This window comes from Musa acuminata, chromosome BXJ1-3 (assembly GCF_036884655.1).
Source record: "Musa acuminata AAA Group cultivar baxijiao chromosome BXJ1-3, Cavendish_Baxijiao_AAA, whole genome shotgun sequence".
Lineage (NCBI taxonomy): Eukaryota > Viridiplantae > Streptophyta > Magnoliopsida > Zingiberales > Musaceae > Musa > Musa acuminata.
Genome location: NC_088329.1, coordinates 22,418,460 through 22,437,664, shown reverse-complemented (window position 1 = coordinate 22,437,664; position 19,205 = coordinate 22,418,460). Strand labels below are relative to the sequence as shown.

Here is a 19,205-nt window from a genome sequence, read left to right as displayed (position 1 = left end):
TGTCAAATAAGTTAAATTATAAAAATTCTTTATTGAAAAATTAGTGTTACTAATCTATAGCTATTATGATTTTTAAAACAAACAGAAAGATACTTATACTATATCAAGAATGAGAATTACCGAGGGCGTCGGTAGTCTTTAAGAGAAAAGACCAAATGGTGAGTGGAAAATATTTGATAAGACGACATCTTGGTAACGTTTAGCACAATTCAACAAAAAGGGAATCTTGTCCACAAGAAATTGAACCTAAGTACTCAGCGGAGTTCATCCAATACGCATCAGCAATAAGATCAAGAACCAACGATCAAAAAAAGGAAATGGTACAGTTGGTTCAAAGGTCGTGCCTTTCCCAGGCAATGCAGCGATCTTTCTGCGGTGAGGGAGATGATGATAATGACGCTGCATACCGTCGCCACCACCCAAGTTGGGGTGTACTCGAGGGTCTCGGAAGGAGCATCGGCAGCCATTGCCGGCAGCTCTTATCGATCCCACCACCACCACCACTACTACCTTCCCCTGTCCCACTGTCTAAAGGCCGAGATTTTATTGGGGAAAGAGGAGGAGAGGAGATTGATATCCAGCACGAGAAGGAAGGAATCTCTGGTTTCAGGCAGGAATAAAGGGAAGCGGAGGAGTGTAAGACAACGGGGAAGGGTTTCTTTGGTTTTACGTATGGGATACAGACAAAGGACTCTTTTTCCTCCGCTTCTTCCATGGAGGAGACGAGGAGGCGGCTCTTGGAGAGACGGATCATGGAATGGATGAACGGGTGTTCAAACAGCCAAATAAAATCACAGAAAAGAAAAGAAATTGGCAGAGGAAGTGACGAACAGTGGAAATAAGCATTCAAGAGAGAGAGAGAGAGAGAGAGAGAGAGGTTGGAAGGTGACTAGGGAGAGATGACCGCAATTTCCAAGAATCGAAGGTCGCTATGCTACAAAATGACGAAAAACTTAAACATTTGCGTATTTTTCCTAAAACTTTTTAGATCACTTAAACTTATAAACTTCAAATCAAGAGAAATCATAATGACCCGCGCAAATTCATCATATTATTATTTATCCATAAAATAATGAACAAGATGAGATTAATGTTATCCCCCATCATGTCATTTGTTAACTTCCGCCTTTCTTGAAGGAAAATTTCATGCTATTTTCCAGAGTCTTTATTTTATTTTGTATTATTTACTACATTCATTAACTTTCGTAGTCGTTCTTCAATTTGCAAGAGCAGATTTTAACTCTTACCGGTAAAGTTGCACCGATGGCACAACTTCACCCAAAAAGAAAGTTCAGAGCACACGACTGCTTCCTTCCACGCTTTTGCTGCCGTGGATTACTTATAGATATGAGATGGGCGTTGCCATTTTGCCAAATGAGCAAACATGCCTGCTGCCCGGGCCACTCTGAAGAGGGTGATCCAAGTGAAGCATATCGACGAGCATCTGGTGGGCTCCGTGCGGCGAGCAGCATGGAAAAAACCCCGCCCCAAACACGGCTGCTGGAGACGGGAGAGAGCTTAACTGTGAGCGGGTTCGTGTGCCTCCTCCGGTTGATGCCCTGTTGTCGTTACTGCCGCGCCATGATCCAGTGGAGGTGCGCCGTCATCCCCACCGTTATCTCGTCCGAGAGGACGACAGGCGCTGCTGCTGCTAGTTGGGGCGGATCGACTCGCCTGTCCAGCTTTCCCAGGGGTGATGTGGCTTCGCGACCCGAAATGGGGTCCATGAGCCATTTCCGGGAAGATTCCATCGGCGATTCGGCCCGTTTGAAACCCCCAAAAGGTCCGTCCGGTTGGTCGGGCCCCAACCCGATCCACATTACTAATTGCAAGACGTGGTATATAAACGTACCTCTGTCTTCCACAGAATACATATAAGAGAACACAACAAAAAGCTGAGTTTCCTACAGATCTTACACGCCCTCCAGGCTGATATATAGAAGATGGTAATTCAGCTTTCACAATGATGACTACCACTGGAGCTTCATCATCATATATGTTGCTCAATAAATCACTTCCAGAACAAGTTCATAGTTCAAGATAGTTCAGCTAACCTGAACAACGAACAAAAGGTCACAATATTAAGTAGCAGATCAACAACAATGTATGCAAGTTTAATGGTGGACCAAGGAGGGTGCAGCATATGCTTCTTGCTCATTGCACCAAAAATTAAAAAAAAAAAAAAAAGAGTGTAAACAATGCCAAATTAATAGGTCATACTCTCGTTTTAAGATCAGCAGCAACAGCTTTCCTCTTCAGCTTATTTGGGGGTTCTGAATTTGTTGCAGACTTCATTTCCATGTTCTTGCCTGAGCTTACTTTATCTGGCTGATCACCTGCTTCATCCTGCTCAGCATTTCTGGATTTGGTTTCCCGGTCACCTTCAGCAGCTTTCAAACCCAAATTCAAGTCAAAATTAGTTCGGTTGCTATCCTCTGCTGCAACTTGGTCCTTGTCTGAAGCCTGGAACATGATACAATTCTTTTAAGAGTTCATTCTCATTTTAGGAAACCTGAAGACATAAATATCCTTGGTGTGTATATTTCAGAAAGAATAATAATTGGAACAATTCTGCAGCAAATGAAAAGAAGCATTACAAATGCATCAGTCCAAATGAAAAGGACAATTTCCTAGTACAAGTTCATTTTCGAACAGGAAAAAGAGCCACAATATTCCATGAAAAATAGGGTGCATTGTTGAGTTTGTTTATAGCAACTTAAGGCTGGTCGAGTTAGTGCAAGATGACAATAGACGAAATGCAGCCAAATGTTGAGCTAACCGTATACAGAACCTTATGAGAACCACCATCTCCAATGGACCAACATAGTTGGTGGCTAACTTTGCTCAACAATACAATCCTACATGAGCTCAGATGCAGTCTTGAAGTTAACTTAATCAGGCTATTCAAGCCAAATTTCTAATCTTCTCTAAAAGGCTACATTATCCATTGTATTTGACCATCCAAAAATTAAACCAGCTCCAGCTCATATATTCATTCCCCACATGACAAGATGAATTTCTATAGCATCAATTATTGGTGGAACTAACATGAAGGTGTGCATTTATGTAATCAATGGTCCACAAAGGCTTGCTGCTTCAAGTGGTTTTAAGATCTAGTATATTACTAAAATGATCATACTCTGTACTTATTTTCCATCTGTCTTAATAAGCTTATCAGTCCAGTCATGTATGATGCAAATAATCCAAGAATGAAGCAGAAAATAAATGACAAGAGACACATATTGTCACCTGGGCTTCTTCCACTGCAATGTTATTCATGTCAGGTTTTGTATCAGAAGAATCAATCTGGTTTGGCTGCAAAGAAGGATCAGCTTCAACAGGTTTATTCTCGTCATCAAGCTTTTCAGCAGCTTCTTGTTTTTGTTCTTCAATTACCGAGATCTGCATGGTTCATAAAATATTACAACCATCAACTAATGAGTATATACTAGAATACGTACATATTGCATAGCAAAGTTTACACTCTTCCAGTATTAATATAGACAATAAATAATACCTCAAGGGAAATGTTTGTGCATGATGATTTAAAACAAAATGTGATTCATTCCAATGAACAAAGATAAGAGAGCGATAATATGTTAACATCTCTAGGTGGTTAGAAGTAAGGTTTTTAATTTTGATGTGTATCACCCGAAATGGGCGATCTGCACCGGTCCGAGAACCTCTTGGCATGCGGACCGCCCACTACCGGGCGATACCAAAGTTTTGACCCCGTATCAGGCGATACAGGGCTGTATCGGATAGTAAAGGTCGAAATCCAACTGTTACCAACCTGTACCAAGCGATAACGCTCGATTTCAGTTGTTACCAATTTGTACCGATACGTCCTGTTTTAGGCATACAAGTATAGGTATGACCTGTACCTATACCGTCAGTACACCTCAGTACGTACCATACCGAGCAAGGCTCGGTACATCGATATGGACTGAAATTGCGAACCTTGGTTAGAAGCACGTATAGATATGTTACAAAAAGAAAAGAAAAGATATGTTTTCGTGTTTTGTAGATCATAGACATAATTGTAGCATCATATTCAAGGTGCACATAACAGCTGGACCCTGACATGTTAACTGTAAGCATAATGGTGTCAATGACAGTATTAGTTATATAATCAGAACACCAGCAGCAGATTTAGATTTCTTCAGACATTCATTAAGAAAAAAAACTATCAACATAGATCAGTTGGTTTTCTTCTTTTTACCAAACAATATTGTTTACAATAACTGGTAAAGTTTGAATAAGTATATGTAAGAGGTTAAAAAGGAGGAAAAAACCCAATAAGTTGAATAAGGAAATCAAATTATTTAGAGAATTTAACAATTTCTATGGTTTTGAAAACTTCTATCATACTTTGAAGCAAGGTTTGTAATTTCATACTATACCGGTGTTTCGAGTTCAGTTCGGTACGGTACAGTATAAGTATATCGAGCGGTACATTTCAATATACCGCTCGATATATATATATATATAAATAAAAAAAACAATGGCTCTACCCGCGTGAGGAGGTTCCTTCCTTCTCTGTGTGAAACAAAAGGGGGGAAAGGCGACATCGCTCGGTTTCCCCACGGAAAAAAAAAAAGAAAGGGAAAGGCGACGTCATCGAGACGATGTCGCCTCGGTTTCCCCACACAAAAAGAAAGAAAAGGGAAAGGCAACATCGCTCGGTTTCCTCCGCGCAAAAGAAAAAAAGGGGGAAAGGCGACATCGCCCCGACAACGTCGCTTGGTTTCCCCGCACGAAAAAAAAAAACGGCGTCGCCTCGCTCGGTTTCTTCTGTTAGGAAGAAGAAATCACTTCTCCCTACAACGTCGCCGAGGCTTCATCGCCACGCCGGATCTCTAGGTTTTCTTTTTTCTTCCTCCTCTTCTTTCTTTCTCCCTCTTCTTTCTTCTTCGTCATCGACCTCTTTCTTCTCCCTCTTCTTTCTTCTCCGTCACCGACCGATTTAGGAATGGAAACATTCGCAATCGATGCTACCACCCGGTAGCGGACGGTCCGTGTATCGGTCTGCTGACGGATCAGTATATACCACTCGGTACAGACGGTATTATTCGAAATTAAAAACCTTGCTTTGAAGTTTGAACTCCAAAAACAAGACGAAGCATATCTATCTGATCTCTCAAACAAAAGCCAATAACAACATCAAATTCCACAATGAATCAATTATATTTGAAAAAAATAGAAAGAAACATTTAACATACTGCAAAAAATAGGACAAATTGAACTGATTTGATTGGAAATGGATAAACTATAGAGCATACAGAGAAAGTCATGTCTAATTTCTTTTTAGGTAAGAAGTCTACAACATCATAATTAACATCCAAAAACTCTGAGAAACAGAATCCATTAATGTTATTTCAAGCATTATTTCCCCTCTAGTAGTTCTACAAACAATTTCCTACAGCATCTTCAAAACTTAATTGACACTTAACATGGGATGGAAGAAACAACGATGAGATAATCTTACAACCATAACAATATAGACCATGGTATTTCCACAAATTTCTTCTTACCTTGGAACAAAAACAATACGTAAATAATTTGGACTCGGGTAGTCATCATATAAACACATAAACAGATAAAACTTCAGATATTGACAAATTCTTTATTAATTCTTGCTATTCCACTGATGAAACTTCGAAATTATATGGTTATAACATGAAAGCATAATCAGACAAAGAATGGAAGTTGAAACAAGAGATGTAGAAGCTTGTTACCTCATGCAGCCAACTTTAGACTGGGAAGTCTAAGCTGATATAATTCCATAGATAAAACCCCTTCAATCACATGGCCACAAGGTGTAGATTCCTTAAAAGTCCTATCATCGTTAAAGATCTAGCAAATAGTTCACCACATCGATAATAAGTAGGGTAATTGCCGGACAATTTTTTGGTGTGTGTGTGTGTGTGTCTGTTTGTTTTCTTGTTAGTTTGTTTTCTTGTTAGTTTGTTTTTTCCAGTATCTTAAGAGACCAAAAAGTGAGTGATGCAGGAGCTCTCCACGATGAGAAAATACATTTAGTAGGAAAGAATAGGATGTTGACACATTGCCCAGGAAACAAAAGTATTAATACTGCTTAACATGCTGATCTGAGGCTTGGAGATCTAAACTGCATGCCAGATATTGATTAACGATCTTTCTCAATCCAATAGCATGCATAGCTAGTCATTTGTTGGAACTCAAGAAACTATGGAAAGTTGCTCCTTGGTTGCACCAGCTTAAAAAACAATCCAATAGAAATATTAGTTTTACATGCCAACTATATCTTTGGCTTCTGTAAATCTCTGTACTGTCAACAATTCCCTTATCTATAAACCAGGACCAGGATTAGATGGTTGTTAATATTGTTTCACATACAATCACAAAACAACATCAGATCTCCAATAGAATATCATAATATTTGTGTTGCGCTCTATAACTAACTCCCTAGAATTATAAATTACGAAAGGGTTTGACATTTCTAAAGTGATCAGCATCACGCTACATTCTGGCGAGGAAAAAAATGAACGTTAATCTTATCATGTAGATAGCTCAAGCAACGACATGAAAACTCGTCAAACACCAAGAAAATAAAGGCCTGAAAGGCAAAATTAAGCAGTTGAAAGTTCAAATGTTGAGCCAACCGCATAGTTTGATCAACACATGGAATCAGATCACATGTCAAGCATTATACCATCGAGTTATCTTTGCATTCTTTAGGTTAAGAATGGGGAAAAGAAAAACAACAAATAAAATCTTTTTCCGTCATTAATTTTTAATAATCAACTCCATGAACTTGAGAAACAAATGAACCAAACCCTAAAAAATGGCACAATCCAACGCTAGGGCGCAGATCGTACCAAATCTGCCCAGGAGAGAACCAAACTCTACAGCCGAAATCGAAATAGAAATCCGTCAGAAAGAAGGGGATCGGTTACCGGAACGTATCGGAACTTCTTCGGCGGGGGCTCCTCGGCCTGGGGGGTGCCGTTGGCCGGGGAGGAGACGGGAGCCCACTTGTAGAGAAGGAGGTTGGAGCGAGCACCGTTGGCGTTGGCGGCGGCGTTGCTATTGGGGGCGGAGAGGGGGATCCACCTCTTCTTCCACTTCCTCACCGGGCCGCTGAAGACCGTCGCCGGCGCGTACCGGGTCGACAAGCGGCCCAGGCGACCCCCCACCACCTCCATTCCTGTATTTTACTCGTTATATACTCCTAAGAATGAAGAGAGGCGATGACGACGCCTTCGCCTTCTTCACAGGTCTATGTTTCGATGCGGTAGTTGGGGGGAGTGGGTGGGGGGAGGGCGTCCGAGACTAAAAAGAAGCTCGGAAAACATAAGCACAATTTGCATATTAACTTGGGCAATTTATAAAAAAAAAAATTAATAATAAAATTTTACCGGATAACACTTCCAAATTTAGTTTTTACCGAAACGTTCTTTTTTTTTATTTACCAAAAATACTCTTAAACTCGAGTTAATTATTTTTATTCAACCAATAATCTGATTCAAACCTAACTAATCCAAAAATGAATCTGATCCGATTACGGTCTCGATTTAGGTGTAATCCATTCAAATTGAATCTTACGACGCGGATTGGGTCGAGTTTCAAAGCCAATCATATTTGAGATAAACGGTAAAGGAGAGTTACACGCATCAAACGAGTAATGCTCCTCTCATCTCCTTTCATCTCCTCTCCTCTTCAAAAATGAATGATGATGGCATCCTCATCTCTCTAATGATGAATGATAACAAAACTCTTTCCATGCGAATTTTTTTAATTTATGTTCACTGAGATTCTTGCTGTCCAAACAACATTAAATGTTGGATAATATGCAATAAGATCATATGCTTTCGCTAAACACGATCTTTTTAACGAGCATATATGCAAGATAAAATCTTCTTAGCATTAGCTCGACGAGAAGCTTGTATCTCCGATCCGATGCATCCTTGTCGTAATCAAAAGACTTGAAAAGATTATGAGATCTAATAACTATAGTTTGAATCTATTTCTTGATATTTAGCAGTCTTAAGTGCAATAATGAATTATACAGGCACAAAGTTTTGACATTTTCCTACCTGTATTCCAGCATGACTGCAGGAGTAGAAATCAAACTCAGAAGCATGACAAATTTTAGAATCAACCACGCTACCTACCTCTACCAACCATCAATCCTAAATCTAGCTTTAAAGAATGCAATAACTATTTCTAAATCAGGGTTAGAAGGATTTCTACCTTAACTCTTTTTCTCTCTCCTCAGAAATTTTAATAAAAAATTAAGTAAAATTATAAAATTACTCATCTCTACTATAGTAATTACTATTGCACTCATTGCGGTGTGAGAGTGTACGTTTGCACATTCGCAGGTGGCACTCGATTATTGGTTGTGATTCTTTTTTTTTTTTTGTTATTTTGTTTCTCTTTTATTACTAGCGTAGAATATCTTCGTATTGTTCGTTATTGTTATTGTACTCTTAGAATAAAAGAATCTGAGTGACTTATGAGATCGAGGAACACGCTTAGGACAGTGCTGGCATGCCTCCAAGTTCTTCTTCTAAATTTTTTGATTTGTATTCCTACAATTTAACCTATATTTGATTTAATCGGAGGTTAGTTTAGTATTACTACTCTACTACTAAATCCAGCCTTGATATATACAATGGAACCTAAAATCATTTTGAAAATCATGTAAGTGACTAAAAATATAAGAGGTCCACTATTATAGTTTCAATAATAGAGATATCTCGCTTCCTGTTCCTTAAATCAGAGTTTCAAGTCGATCAAATGGGTTCATACTAATCAGCCTCTACTAGTCCGAAGAAGGATTGACAACTGAACCATATATCTCGATGTTGATGCTAATTAGGATTTAAGTTTTTATAATTCTTTCAGTAATAACTAAAATTGGTGTAAGACTCATATTGAAAAAACGTTATATGTAATATTTAAAAAGATATGCCTTGATGCATGAGCTTTGAGCAAATAATTTAATTTTATATTAATCATTTGTTATGGTTATTGTAATTTATTCTCCACAAAACTTTTGATATAGTTTTCCCTAGTTATAATATTTAATTTTGTATACATATAGAAATAACGTTAGATCCTTCAACTTAGGGATAAAAAAAGCATATGCCTACTATAAATAATATATTTGATAACTTAATGATTTATATTAATCATTATTAAGTTATATATAACTAATTAAATATTTTTTTAAGAGTGAAATCGAAGATGCATGAATCACCTATTCCTCTCAGGTCATCCCCTCCTTCACTATCCCATGCTTTCTTAGCTACTATGTCTGTCACACTCCCAAATTATCATATTCAAGAGGTATGAACCTATCTTAAATTAAAAAAAAAATATAATTCATCAACATTCCAATACAAGATCCAAACTAACATTTGAGGACGCTGAAAATTATTCAAATAATTTATATATATATATAATATTTACAATTTATAATCATATACCACGTCACTCGATAATTCAGAAAACTCAAAGCCAACTTAATATAACATTAACAACATTTATAAATCCATCAATGTGAGAATCTAAACAATCACAAAACCAACCATTTACTACAAGTTCTTATCATCGTAAACTAAACTTAACATTCCAAAATTTAACAAGGTCTTTTAAAATTTTATACGATATATCAATTCAAATTTATCGATAACATTTTATTACACACAAATTATACTTATACAAATACTATAATAACCCACAAAGACTTGCCCACAATCTGAATAGCTTTCGACTACCTCAGCCAAATTCTAATATTTCAGTAAGTGATAAGCTAAATTGAAAATTTTATGTAGTAACGGAGTTAGCTACAAAGCTTAGTAAGTGACTAATATATCCATGACCAGAGAGGATAGTTTTAAACAGACTTGATATCAAAATGCTGTTGAATCTCAAATTTTGATGATGAAATTAATTGATATGTTTATGATCTAATTAGCGTTTTGAGTGATGTAGGACTAACTTCGATTAGAAAAGATAATTCGACTAAAGTAGGAGGAATTTGACATTAGGCTGGAGTGAATATATCAGAAGATTGGACGTCGGTCGACATGTGATTTGTTCTTTGATCTTGGGTTACTAAGTCTATTGTAACTCTTTGTTGGAAACTTCGGTTCATACGAAACTTATTTTATTTGAAAGTAGATTGAAATATCTTTCACAGTAGCTTTCTTGAGTATATTGGAGCATGATTGATAGTTTGAATCATTTGTTCGATATGCCTCTTGAATTATGCCATAAATCGAACTTTGGTCGATTTCGTATATTCTGGTTTCATTCCTTTGAAAATTGATTTCATTTAGCTTTCTTATTCAATTGAGCTTTATATTACTACTTTGAATTCTTGTATGCTCTTGTTCTTAAAATTATTTACATTCTTGAAAACTATTGTTTAACGTTTATGCTATATCGTATTGACTCATATAGGCATATGTATATCCCATTGTTCCGTATTTGCTTTCGATATGTGTCTATTCCAGTTTCATTCCTTTGGAAATTGATTTCATCTAACCTTCTTATTTGAATTGAACTATATGTGATTGCTTGGAATCCTTGTATGCTCTTGCTTTGATTTCCTTTCAAATCTGAATACATTTGTGAAGGATTATGTTTGCATCGTATTGACTCATAAAGGCACATGTACATTTCGTTGTTCTGTATGTGCTTCCGATATGTCCCAATTTATTATTCACAATACCCTTTTGTACTCTGGTGTTTGTGGGATTATTTGGACCTTTGCTAGAATGGTAAAGGGTATATGTTTAGAGCCCGCGATGCTCTAGATTATGTTTGGTGGTCATTTAGAAATGGATAGACCATATTATATTTGGAATTCCACTTCACCTTCTATCTGCTTGATATGAAATTCAGAGCCGACCTAGCACTTGCGCAAGGTGAGAGGGCTCAAGTAGGAAAGGGCTACCCGTGGATGGAGTCGAGAACTCATCACGGCATGGAGCCACCATTGAGTTAAACCTCACATGCACTATGCTAGGGTACGACGTCTGAGCTTCTATTTCGTATTTTGTATGGATATGCTCCAAAATGTTTCCTATGTTATTGATATACTTCAAAATGCTTCACATACCATTGATATATTTTGAAATGTTTCATTTGTCATTGATATGCTATGAAACATTTCGTATGCCTTTGATATGCTCCGAAATGTTTCATTTGCTATTGTTATGCTCCGAAATGTTCCATATGTCATTGATATGCTCCGAAATATTTAATCTGTTATTGGGATGCTTCGAAATATTCCATATGTCATTGATATGCTCCGGAACATTTCATACGCTATTGATATATTCCAATTACTCTATGCTCCATTTGTTATGAATCAAATATGTTTTGAATGACATGACACATATGATTTTGTATCTAATGATATGGTATCTTGAAAATTCTTGGATTCTGTCTTGCATTGTGATACCTTATTTGTTTGAAACTGTCCCTTCTTGTTCTAGATATGCTTTGTCACTTGCTGAGCTGTTTTTAGCTCATTCCGTTGTTATATAAATCTTTCAGGTCAACTTGTCACTCTCTGAGATGTTTGTATTGGGCTGAGACAGTGGATAGCTATTCAGAATTGTGGGCAAGCCTTGTTGGTTATTATGTTATTATTGTATAAGCATATTTTGTATGTAATAAAATGTTGTCGATGAATCGAAATGGATATACCATGTAAAAGTGTTAAGAAGATCTCTCTTATTTGGAATTTCGAAATGTTAAGTCTAGTTTACGATGATATGAACTTGTGGTAAATGGTTAAAGTTCTTATTGTATAAATTACTAAGCTTATGGATTTATAAATGTTGTTCATGTTTGTTAAGTTGGCTTAGGTTGCCATAAATATGAATTATCGAGTGATGTGATATATGATTATAGACTGCACATGTTTTATAGACATGAATTTGATATAATGTTTTTCAGTGTCCTCAAATGTTAGTTTGGATCCTGGATTGGTTTTTGATGAAAATTTTAATATTATTGATCTTTTTTGAGGGGCGTGACATCATCAGCCACGAAGTCACTATCGATTTTGTTATGTTAAATCTCGGAATTTGATGATGAAGTCAATTGTAATTTGTTTGATCTAATCTATATGTTGAGAAAAGTGTGCAGATTAACTATGATAGCCGTAAGATATAAAGCAGCTGTTGTGCTAGAGTCAAGATCGAGATCACGTTGGGAGTACGAGAGTTCGTCGGAAGTTCTGCCGGAACCAACCGAGAAGTCCAGGAGCTTGCCAAAGAAGCTCGTTGAAACTTATCAAGAAGATCATCATAAAGTCCAGGAGCTTGCTGGGAGTCCGCCTGAGCATTACCAAGAGTTCGTCAGATGTTCGCCGGAAGAACGTCGGAAGCTCGTCGGAAGAGCAATTGACGCACCGGAACAAGAAGTACTGTGATCATGTCTTAATTATCATAGTTAGAGCATACATTAAGTTAGGATTGGGAGGTAATCCCACTAACTTAATTAGGGGCTAACTAGGCCCTTAACAGGGCAGATTTGGGTCGGATTAAACAGCCCAATCATCCCCTAAAAACATGGCCGGCGGTGGCACCGCTAGAAGACCCAGTCTCCCAAGTGGTCTGGGCGGTGGTATTGTCACGCCCTCCCCCCCCCCCCCCCGAATTTAATTTTCATTCGGGAGGTGTGAACCTAACTCAAAATTGATAATATTATAATTCAACAAACAATCCAGGATCCAATCACACATTTGAGGTCACTAAGAAAAACATTCAAGTCATTCACCTCTACAATCCACAATTCACAAAACCTGTGCAGTTTATAATCATACATCATGTCACTAGATGATTTTTAAAATCCAAAGGTAACTTAACTAAACCATAACCACATCATAAATCCATAGTTGTGAGAATCTATACAATTACAAAACCAACATGTACCACATGTTTATATCATTCATTACATAATTTTAACTTAACATTCCCAAAATCCTAACATGAGAGGTACTTTTCAAATATTTACAGGATACATCAATCTAGATTTGTCGTTGATACACACAAAAGGAACTTATACAACATCAACATATTAAGTACGAAAGATTTGCCCTAAAAATCTTCTAGCTTCCCACTGTCTCAACCCAAACTACATATTTTAACGAGCGATAAGCTATCCTGAAAAATTTATATATCAACGGGGTGAGCATATAAAGCTCAGCAAGCGATTAACATATCTATAGCAAAGAGGACAGTTTTTCAAACAAATAAGGTATTAAAAATATAAAGCAGAGATACAAGATGAAACAGAAGCATGTGTTGTTTGAGTGCAGAATTACGATGTCATTTCATTCGAAGCATGTTTTGTTCATATAATCGAGGAAGGATAATTGGAGCATATCATTGACATAAGGAGAATATCTATGGCATATAGTAATTTCAAGGTATAACAAAGACTTATAACATTTCGGAAACAAATCAAAGAACAAAACATGAATAAAAGCTCAAATTACACATGACGATGCATTCATTTCATTCTTATCCAAAGCATGCATAGAAACATAACCAAAACATTAGATATCATATCAAACACATAGAAGGTGAAGTGGGATCATAACATAATATGGTCCATCCATTTCTGAATGACCACCAAACATAAGTCTCCCACGTCTAGGAGCTCCATCCACCCACGTCTGAGTGAAGTCATAGGGGGCCGACAGAGCATCGCGGGCTCTAAGCATAACTCCCTTTACAATTTCTAGTAAAGGTTCACATTTATCTCACAAACACTAGAGTACAAAGGGATAGTATGAATAATGAAATTAGCATATATCGGAAGCACATGCGGAACAATGAAATGTACATATGCCTTTCGAGTCAATACGATACAAACATAATCTTTCACAAATGTATTCAGATTTGAAAGGAAATAAAAGCAAGAGCATACAAGAATTTCAAGAAATCACATATAGCTCAATTGAAATAAGAAAGTTAGATAAATTCAATATCTAAAGAAATAAAACTGGAAGAGGCACATATCGAAAGCAAATGCGGAACAATGGGATGCATGTGTCGAATCATTACGATGCAAACATGAACTTTAGATGATAGCTGCAGATGTACAAATAAATAAAGGACAAAAGTATATATGAATTTAAGGTAATAATGTAAAGCTTAACTGAAGTAAGAGTTTTTACTGAAATCGATTTTCAAAGAGAAGAAACAAGAAAAGTCGAAATCGACCAAAGCTCGATTTTGGCAAAATTTGATAATAACATTGTATGAATTATTTGGATAACCAATTATGCTCCAATTTATACAAAATGATATCATTAGAAATCTTTGTCAATCTAGTTTTAGGCAAATCAAGTTTTACAAGAATTGGAATTTACAACAGGGAGTTACAGATAATTTCGTAGCGAAAGGTCTGAAAATATTAGCTCTATTTTACTGAATCCATAAGGTCGATGAAAGCAGATGTTTCAGTTAGCAATTGTACTCTAATAAGGATTTACAGAAAGAATTTTGAGTCTAGCTTCGAATAAATCATACTTTGTATGAATTTGAGTTCATTGCAGAAAGTTATAAGCAGTTAAGCAACAAGAGGTCAGAAATTTCAGTCCCTGTTTTACAGAATCTGTAGGGTTAATTTAAACAGAAGTCCTAGTAGGCATTTAAACTCAAAATATTTGATCTTAGTATCAAAATAAAGATATTTTTGTCTACTTTCAAATGGAATAGGTTTTGTCTAAATCAGAGTTTATTATAAAATGTTATGACCGAAACATTGTATAGAGGTCAGATTACCGAAAAATTATAGATTCATGGCTTTGTATCAAAACGAAAGAAGGTTTGGTTCTCAGTTGAAATCTCTTAAATTTTACAGAATAAAAATGGAAACAGAGATTAAAGTTACTGTGGGATGGGGTTAGAACACTTGCCTTAAAATTATTTGAATCCCAAATGTGGGAAAATTGATGAAAAACCTCAAGCTCTTCTTCTTCTTCTTCCCTTCTCTTCTCAAACTCACGTTGGCTGCAACTCTTCAGGTTTGTTTTCTTTAACCTTTCATCTAATTCTTTTTTTTTTTTTTTGGTTTTGGCTAATGCAAAAGTTACAATGTGTCATGCATGCATGAAAGGGGCTAGGTGTCATCTTTAGAGTAAACATAAGTGGCACCATTAGGTTAGCTAGTGACACATGTCCACTATTTTTTTTTTAACATAAATCTGAATATTTCATAAGTTATATCAAACTACTAATATTTACTCTTAGGTCCCTAGCCATAAACTTTTAATATAATATCATTTAATATAAAATAATTATTAAATAATCCTTATTTTTACAAACAAATCTTTTACTAAATTTTTAAAAATGGGGGATGTTACAGTCTCCCCTCCTTAAAGAAAAATTTAGTCCTCTAAATTTATCATACCTTATTCGACGAAAAGATGAGGATAAGCTTTCATCATTTTCTTCCTCAAGCTCCCAGGTTGTTTCCTCCCCAGAATGATATCTCTAGATCATTTTAACTAGAGGGATGACCCGATTCCTCAAGATCTTTTCTTTTTTTATCAACAATTTGAGTGGGCTCTTCCACATAAGACAAGTCTTTATTAATCACCATCGGCTCATACGTAATGATATGAGAGGGATAAGGTATTTACTTTCTGATTATTGAAACATGAAATATATCATGAATATGGCATAATGATGGTGGCAAGGCAATCCTGTAAGCGACAGAACCAACCCTATCAAGAATCTCAAAAGGTCCAATAAATCTTGGGCTTAGCTTTCCTTTCTTCCCAAATCTTACAATGTCTTTAGAAGGGGAGACCTTCAGGAATACAAAATCCCCGATTTGACACTCAATATTTCATCTTCTGTTATCAGCATACTTCTTTGATGACTTTGAGTAATCTTTAACCTTTTTCTTATAAGTTGAATTTTCTCAGTAGTCTCTTGTACTTTTTCTGGTGCTAATAACTTTTTATCTCCAATTTCTTCCCAAAATATAGGCGTCCTACACTTTCGCCCATATAAAGCTTCATAAGGAGCCATCTGAATACTTGAATGATAACTATTATTGTAAGTGAACTCAATAAGAGAAATATCTTTATCCCATTCACCTTTCCAATCCATAACATGGGCTCGAAGCAAATCCTCAAGTGTTTGAATAGTTCTTTCTGATTGACCATCAGTTTAAGGGTGATAAGTAGTGCTAAACTTGACTTTAGTGCCAATAGATTCCTATAATCTTCTCTAAAATCTAGATAGGAATCTGGAGTCTCTATCAGAGATGATCTCCTTTGGAACACCATGAAGTCTTACTATCAAAGAGTGGAGCACTCATACAGGACATCCTTGGTGTCTCAAGTCTAAGGACCAAATACACCACTAGGACTACGAAATCGCTGTCTGACAATAAGGTATCATCAACCATCCAGCATTTCGTAAGCGGATCAATCAGTGAACTCATTCTCCAATGAGCACTTGTACTGTATCCCTAGTGTCCCTACACGAGCAGCTATGAGACCAACTGCATCCATCATATAGACGGGTATACAGCACACCAGTCTGTCCGGTTATCACGATGTCTCTCTCGAATAACCTATGACCGAGATTATTTAAGATCTGTGTTTAAAGGTGAATCGATCTCATTATCATGATCTCATCACGATCCGATTTCCATTGCACAAATCCAAGGACATCACAATATATATATGCATTTATGCAATAGTTATAAAGTGATATACGCCAAAATATAATAAGCAAAAAAGATTATGTATCAAGTCACACGTGCCATCACTCACGTGATTGGCTTGCTGGGCACCTATGACTAGCAATCTCCCACTTGACCTAAAGCTAATCACCTATGTGTCTGATCCCCATCAGACCCCTGTGACGCTCAAAGACAATCTGAGACAACGGCTTTGTCAGTGGATCTGCAATGTTATCTTCGGATGAAACTCTTTTCACTGCTACATCTCCTCGGGTTACGATCTCTCTAATAAGCTGGAACCTCCTCAGAACACTTCTGATGAGACCCGGGTTCCCTTATTTGAGTAATCGCCCCATAATTGTCGCAATATAAGGAAGTCGACTCCTCGCTACTCGGCACGACTCCTAAATCTGTGATGAACTTCTTTAACCAGACTCGCTCCTTTGCTACATCTGATGCAGCAATGTACTCCGCCTCTGTGGTCGAGTCAGCAGTGGTATCTTGCTTGGAACTCTTCCAGCACACTGCTCCTCCATTCAAGGTGTACACATACCCTGAATTCAACTTGCTATCATCGACATCAGACTGAAAACTTGAATCAGTGTAGCCTTCAACCTTAAGGCTATTACCTCCATATAGTAGTAAAAGATCCTTAGTCATTCTCAAGTACTTAAGGATACACTTTACTGCTTTCCAGTGCTCCAAGCCTGGATCCTCCTGATACCTGCTCGTGACACTCAGAGCATGTGCTATATCAGGCCTAGTACATAGCATGACATACATGATAGACCCTATTGCTGAGGCATAAGGTATCATATTCATGTTCGCCCTTTCTTCTGGAGTCTTTGGGGACATACTCGTAGAAAGCAATATCCTATGTCTCATCGGTATGAGACCTCTCTTGGAATTTTCCATGGCAAACCTTTTGACAATGGTTTCTATGTACCTGGATTGGGACAAGCCAAGCATCCTCTTGGATCTATCTTTATAGATTCTAATCCCCAAGATATAGGATACTTCCCCTAAGTCCTTCATGGAGAAGTGTCAAGATAACCAAGCCTTTACTGTGGATAGCATTCCTACATCGTTCCTAATGATGAGGATGTTATCCACATATAACACCAAAAAGGTGATAGCGCTCCCACTTACCTTTCTGTACACACAAGGCTCATCTTCGTTCTTAACGAAGTCATAAGATCTGATTGCCTCATCAAATCTTATGTTCCAACTTCGGGAAGCTTGCTTTAGTCCATAAATGGATCTAAGCAACCTACACACCTTATTTGGGCAGTTCTTGGACACGAATCCCTCAGGTTGCATCATATACACCTCCTCCTCGAGGTTCCCATTGAGAAATGCGGTTTTCACATCCATCTGCCAGATCTCATAATCATAGTGTGCTGCAATAGCCAATAGAATTCTGATGGATTTTAGCATTGCTACGGGTGAGAAGGTTTCATCGTAGTCAACACCTTGCCTTTGACGATACCCCTTAGCCACTAGCCTTGCTTTATAGGTCTCTACATTTTCATCTACTCCGATCTTTTTCTTAAAGATCTACTTGCAACCGATGGGTACAATACCTTCGGGCGCATCAACTAGGTTCCAAACCTTATTGGAGTACATAGAATCCATCTTAGAATTCATGGCTTCTTGCCACTTCCCAGAGTCTATACTCATAATAGCCTCATCGTAGGTCTGAGGATTAATATCCTTAACATCCTCTCCTCTAATATGTCCCACATATCTCTCAGGAGGATGGGATACTCTATCAGACCTGCGTAAAGTTGAAACTTGTGTATTAGGTACTTGAACAGACTCGGGCTGTAGAGTGGTGCTTGAGCTTGGTTCTCCAACCTCACTCAACTCTATCATTCTCCCATTGTCTCCGTCAAGAATGTGTTCCTTCTCAAGGAACACTGCTCTCTTAGCTACAAAGACCTTTTGGTCCTCGAGATTGTTGAATCTCGGATTTTGATGATGAAGTCAATTGTCATTTGTTGTCTAATGTATGTGTTGAGATAAGTGTGCAGGATTAACTACGATGAAAGTAAGACATGCAGCAGGAGTTGCGCCGGAGTCATGACAATGATCACGTTGGGAGTTCGAGAGCTCGACGGAAGTTCGGACAGTCGTCAGAGGTTCTGCGGGAACAAATCCGAGAAGTCCAGAAGCTTGCTAAAGGAGCTCGTCGGAACTTGCCAAGTGGATCGTCGCAGTCCAGGAGTTTGCCGGAAGTCCGCAGGAGCATCACCGAGGGTTCATCGGATGATCGACGGAAGTTCGCCGGAAACTCGCCGGAAGAAGCGAGTGACGCACCGAAGCAAGCTGCAGAATATGTCTTAGGAAATAATCATAGTTAGCACTTTGATTAAGTTAGAAATGGGAGGTGATCCCATTAGCTTAATCCTAGGGCAATTGGGCCCTTGAAGAACTCAAATTGGGTCGAATGGTTCAACCCATTCGGACCCAGGTTGCTGTGGGAGGTG

The 19,205-nt window shown here is 37.6% G+C and overlaps 2 protein-coding genes across 5 annotated transcripts in view; both read right to left on the bottom strand.

Annotated features, from left to right (window-relative positions):
• LOC103978185 (MLO-like protein 13) overlaps positions 1–1,762 on the bottom strand; it is a 28,943-nt gene extending 27,181 nt beyond the window's left edge. The window contains exon 1 of one of the 4 annotated variants that reach the window (XM_065127303.1): positions 1,248–1,762. Coding sequence is in view for 2 of the 4 variants with exons in the window: in XM_065127296.1 (XP_064983368.1) it covers positions 345–467 (123 nt within the window). In the remaining 2 variants the exon portion in view is untranslated. Of the gene's footprint in view, positions 1–344; positions 849–1,247 lie in introns of those variants that run through there. The other 3 variants (XM_065127309.1, XM_065127296.1, XM_009393891.3) reach the window with 3 other exon arrangements.
• Positions 1,763–1,977: 215 nt separating this feature from the next.
• Positions 1,978–7,306, bottom strand: LOC103978184 (uncharacterized). The gene is made up of 3 exons (XM_009393890.3): positions 6,939–7,306; positions 3,250–3,402; positions 1,978–2,463 (listed from the first exon to the last, which is right to left on the bottom strand). Exons 1-3 carry the CDS (start codon positions 7,185–7,187, stop codon positions 2,215–2,217), a joined length of 651 nt encoding a protein of 216 aa, XP_009392165.1. The 5' UTR covers positions 7,188–7,306; the 3' UTR covers positions 1,978–2,214.
• Positions 7,307–19,205: the final 11,899 nt, after the last annotated feature.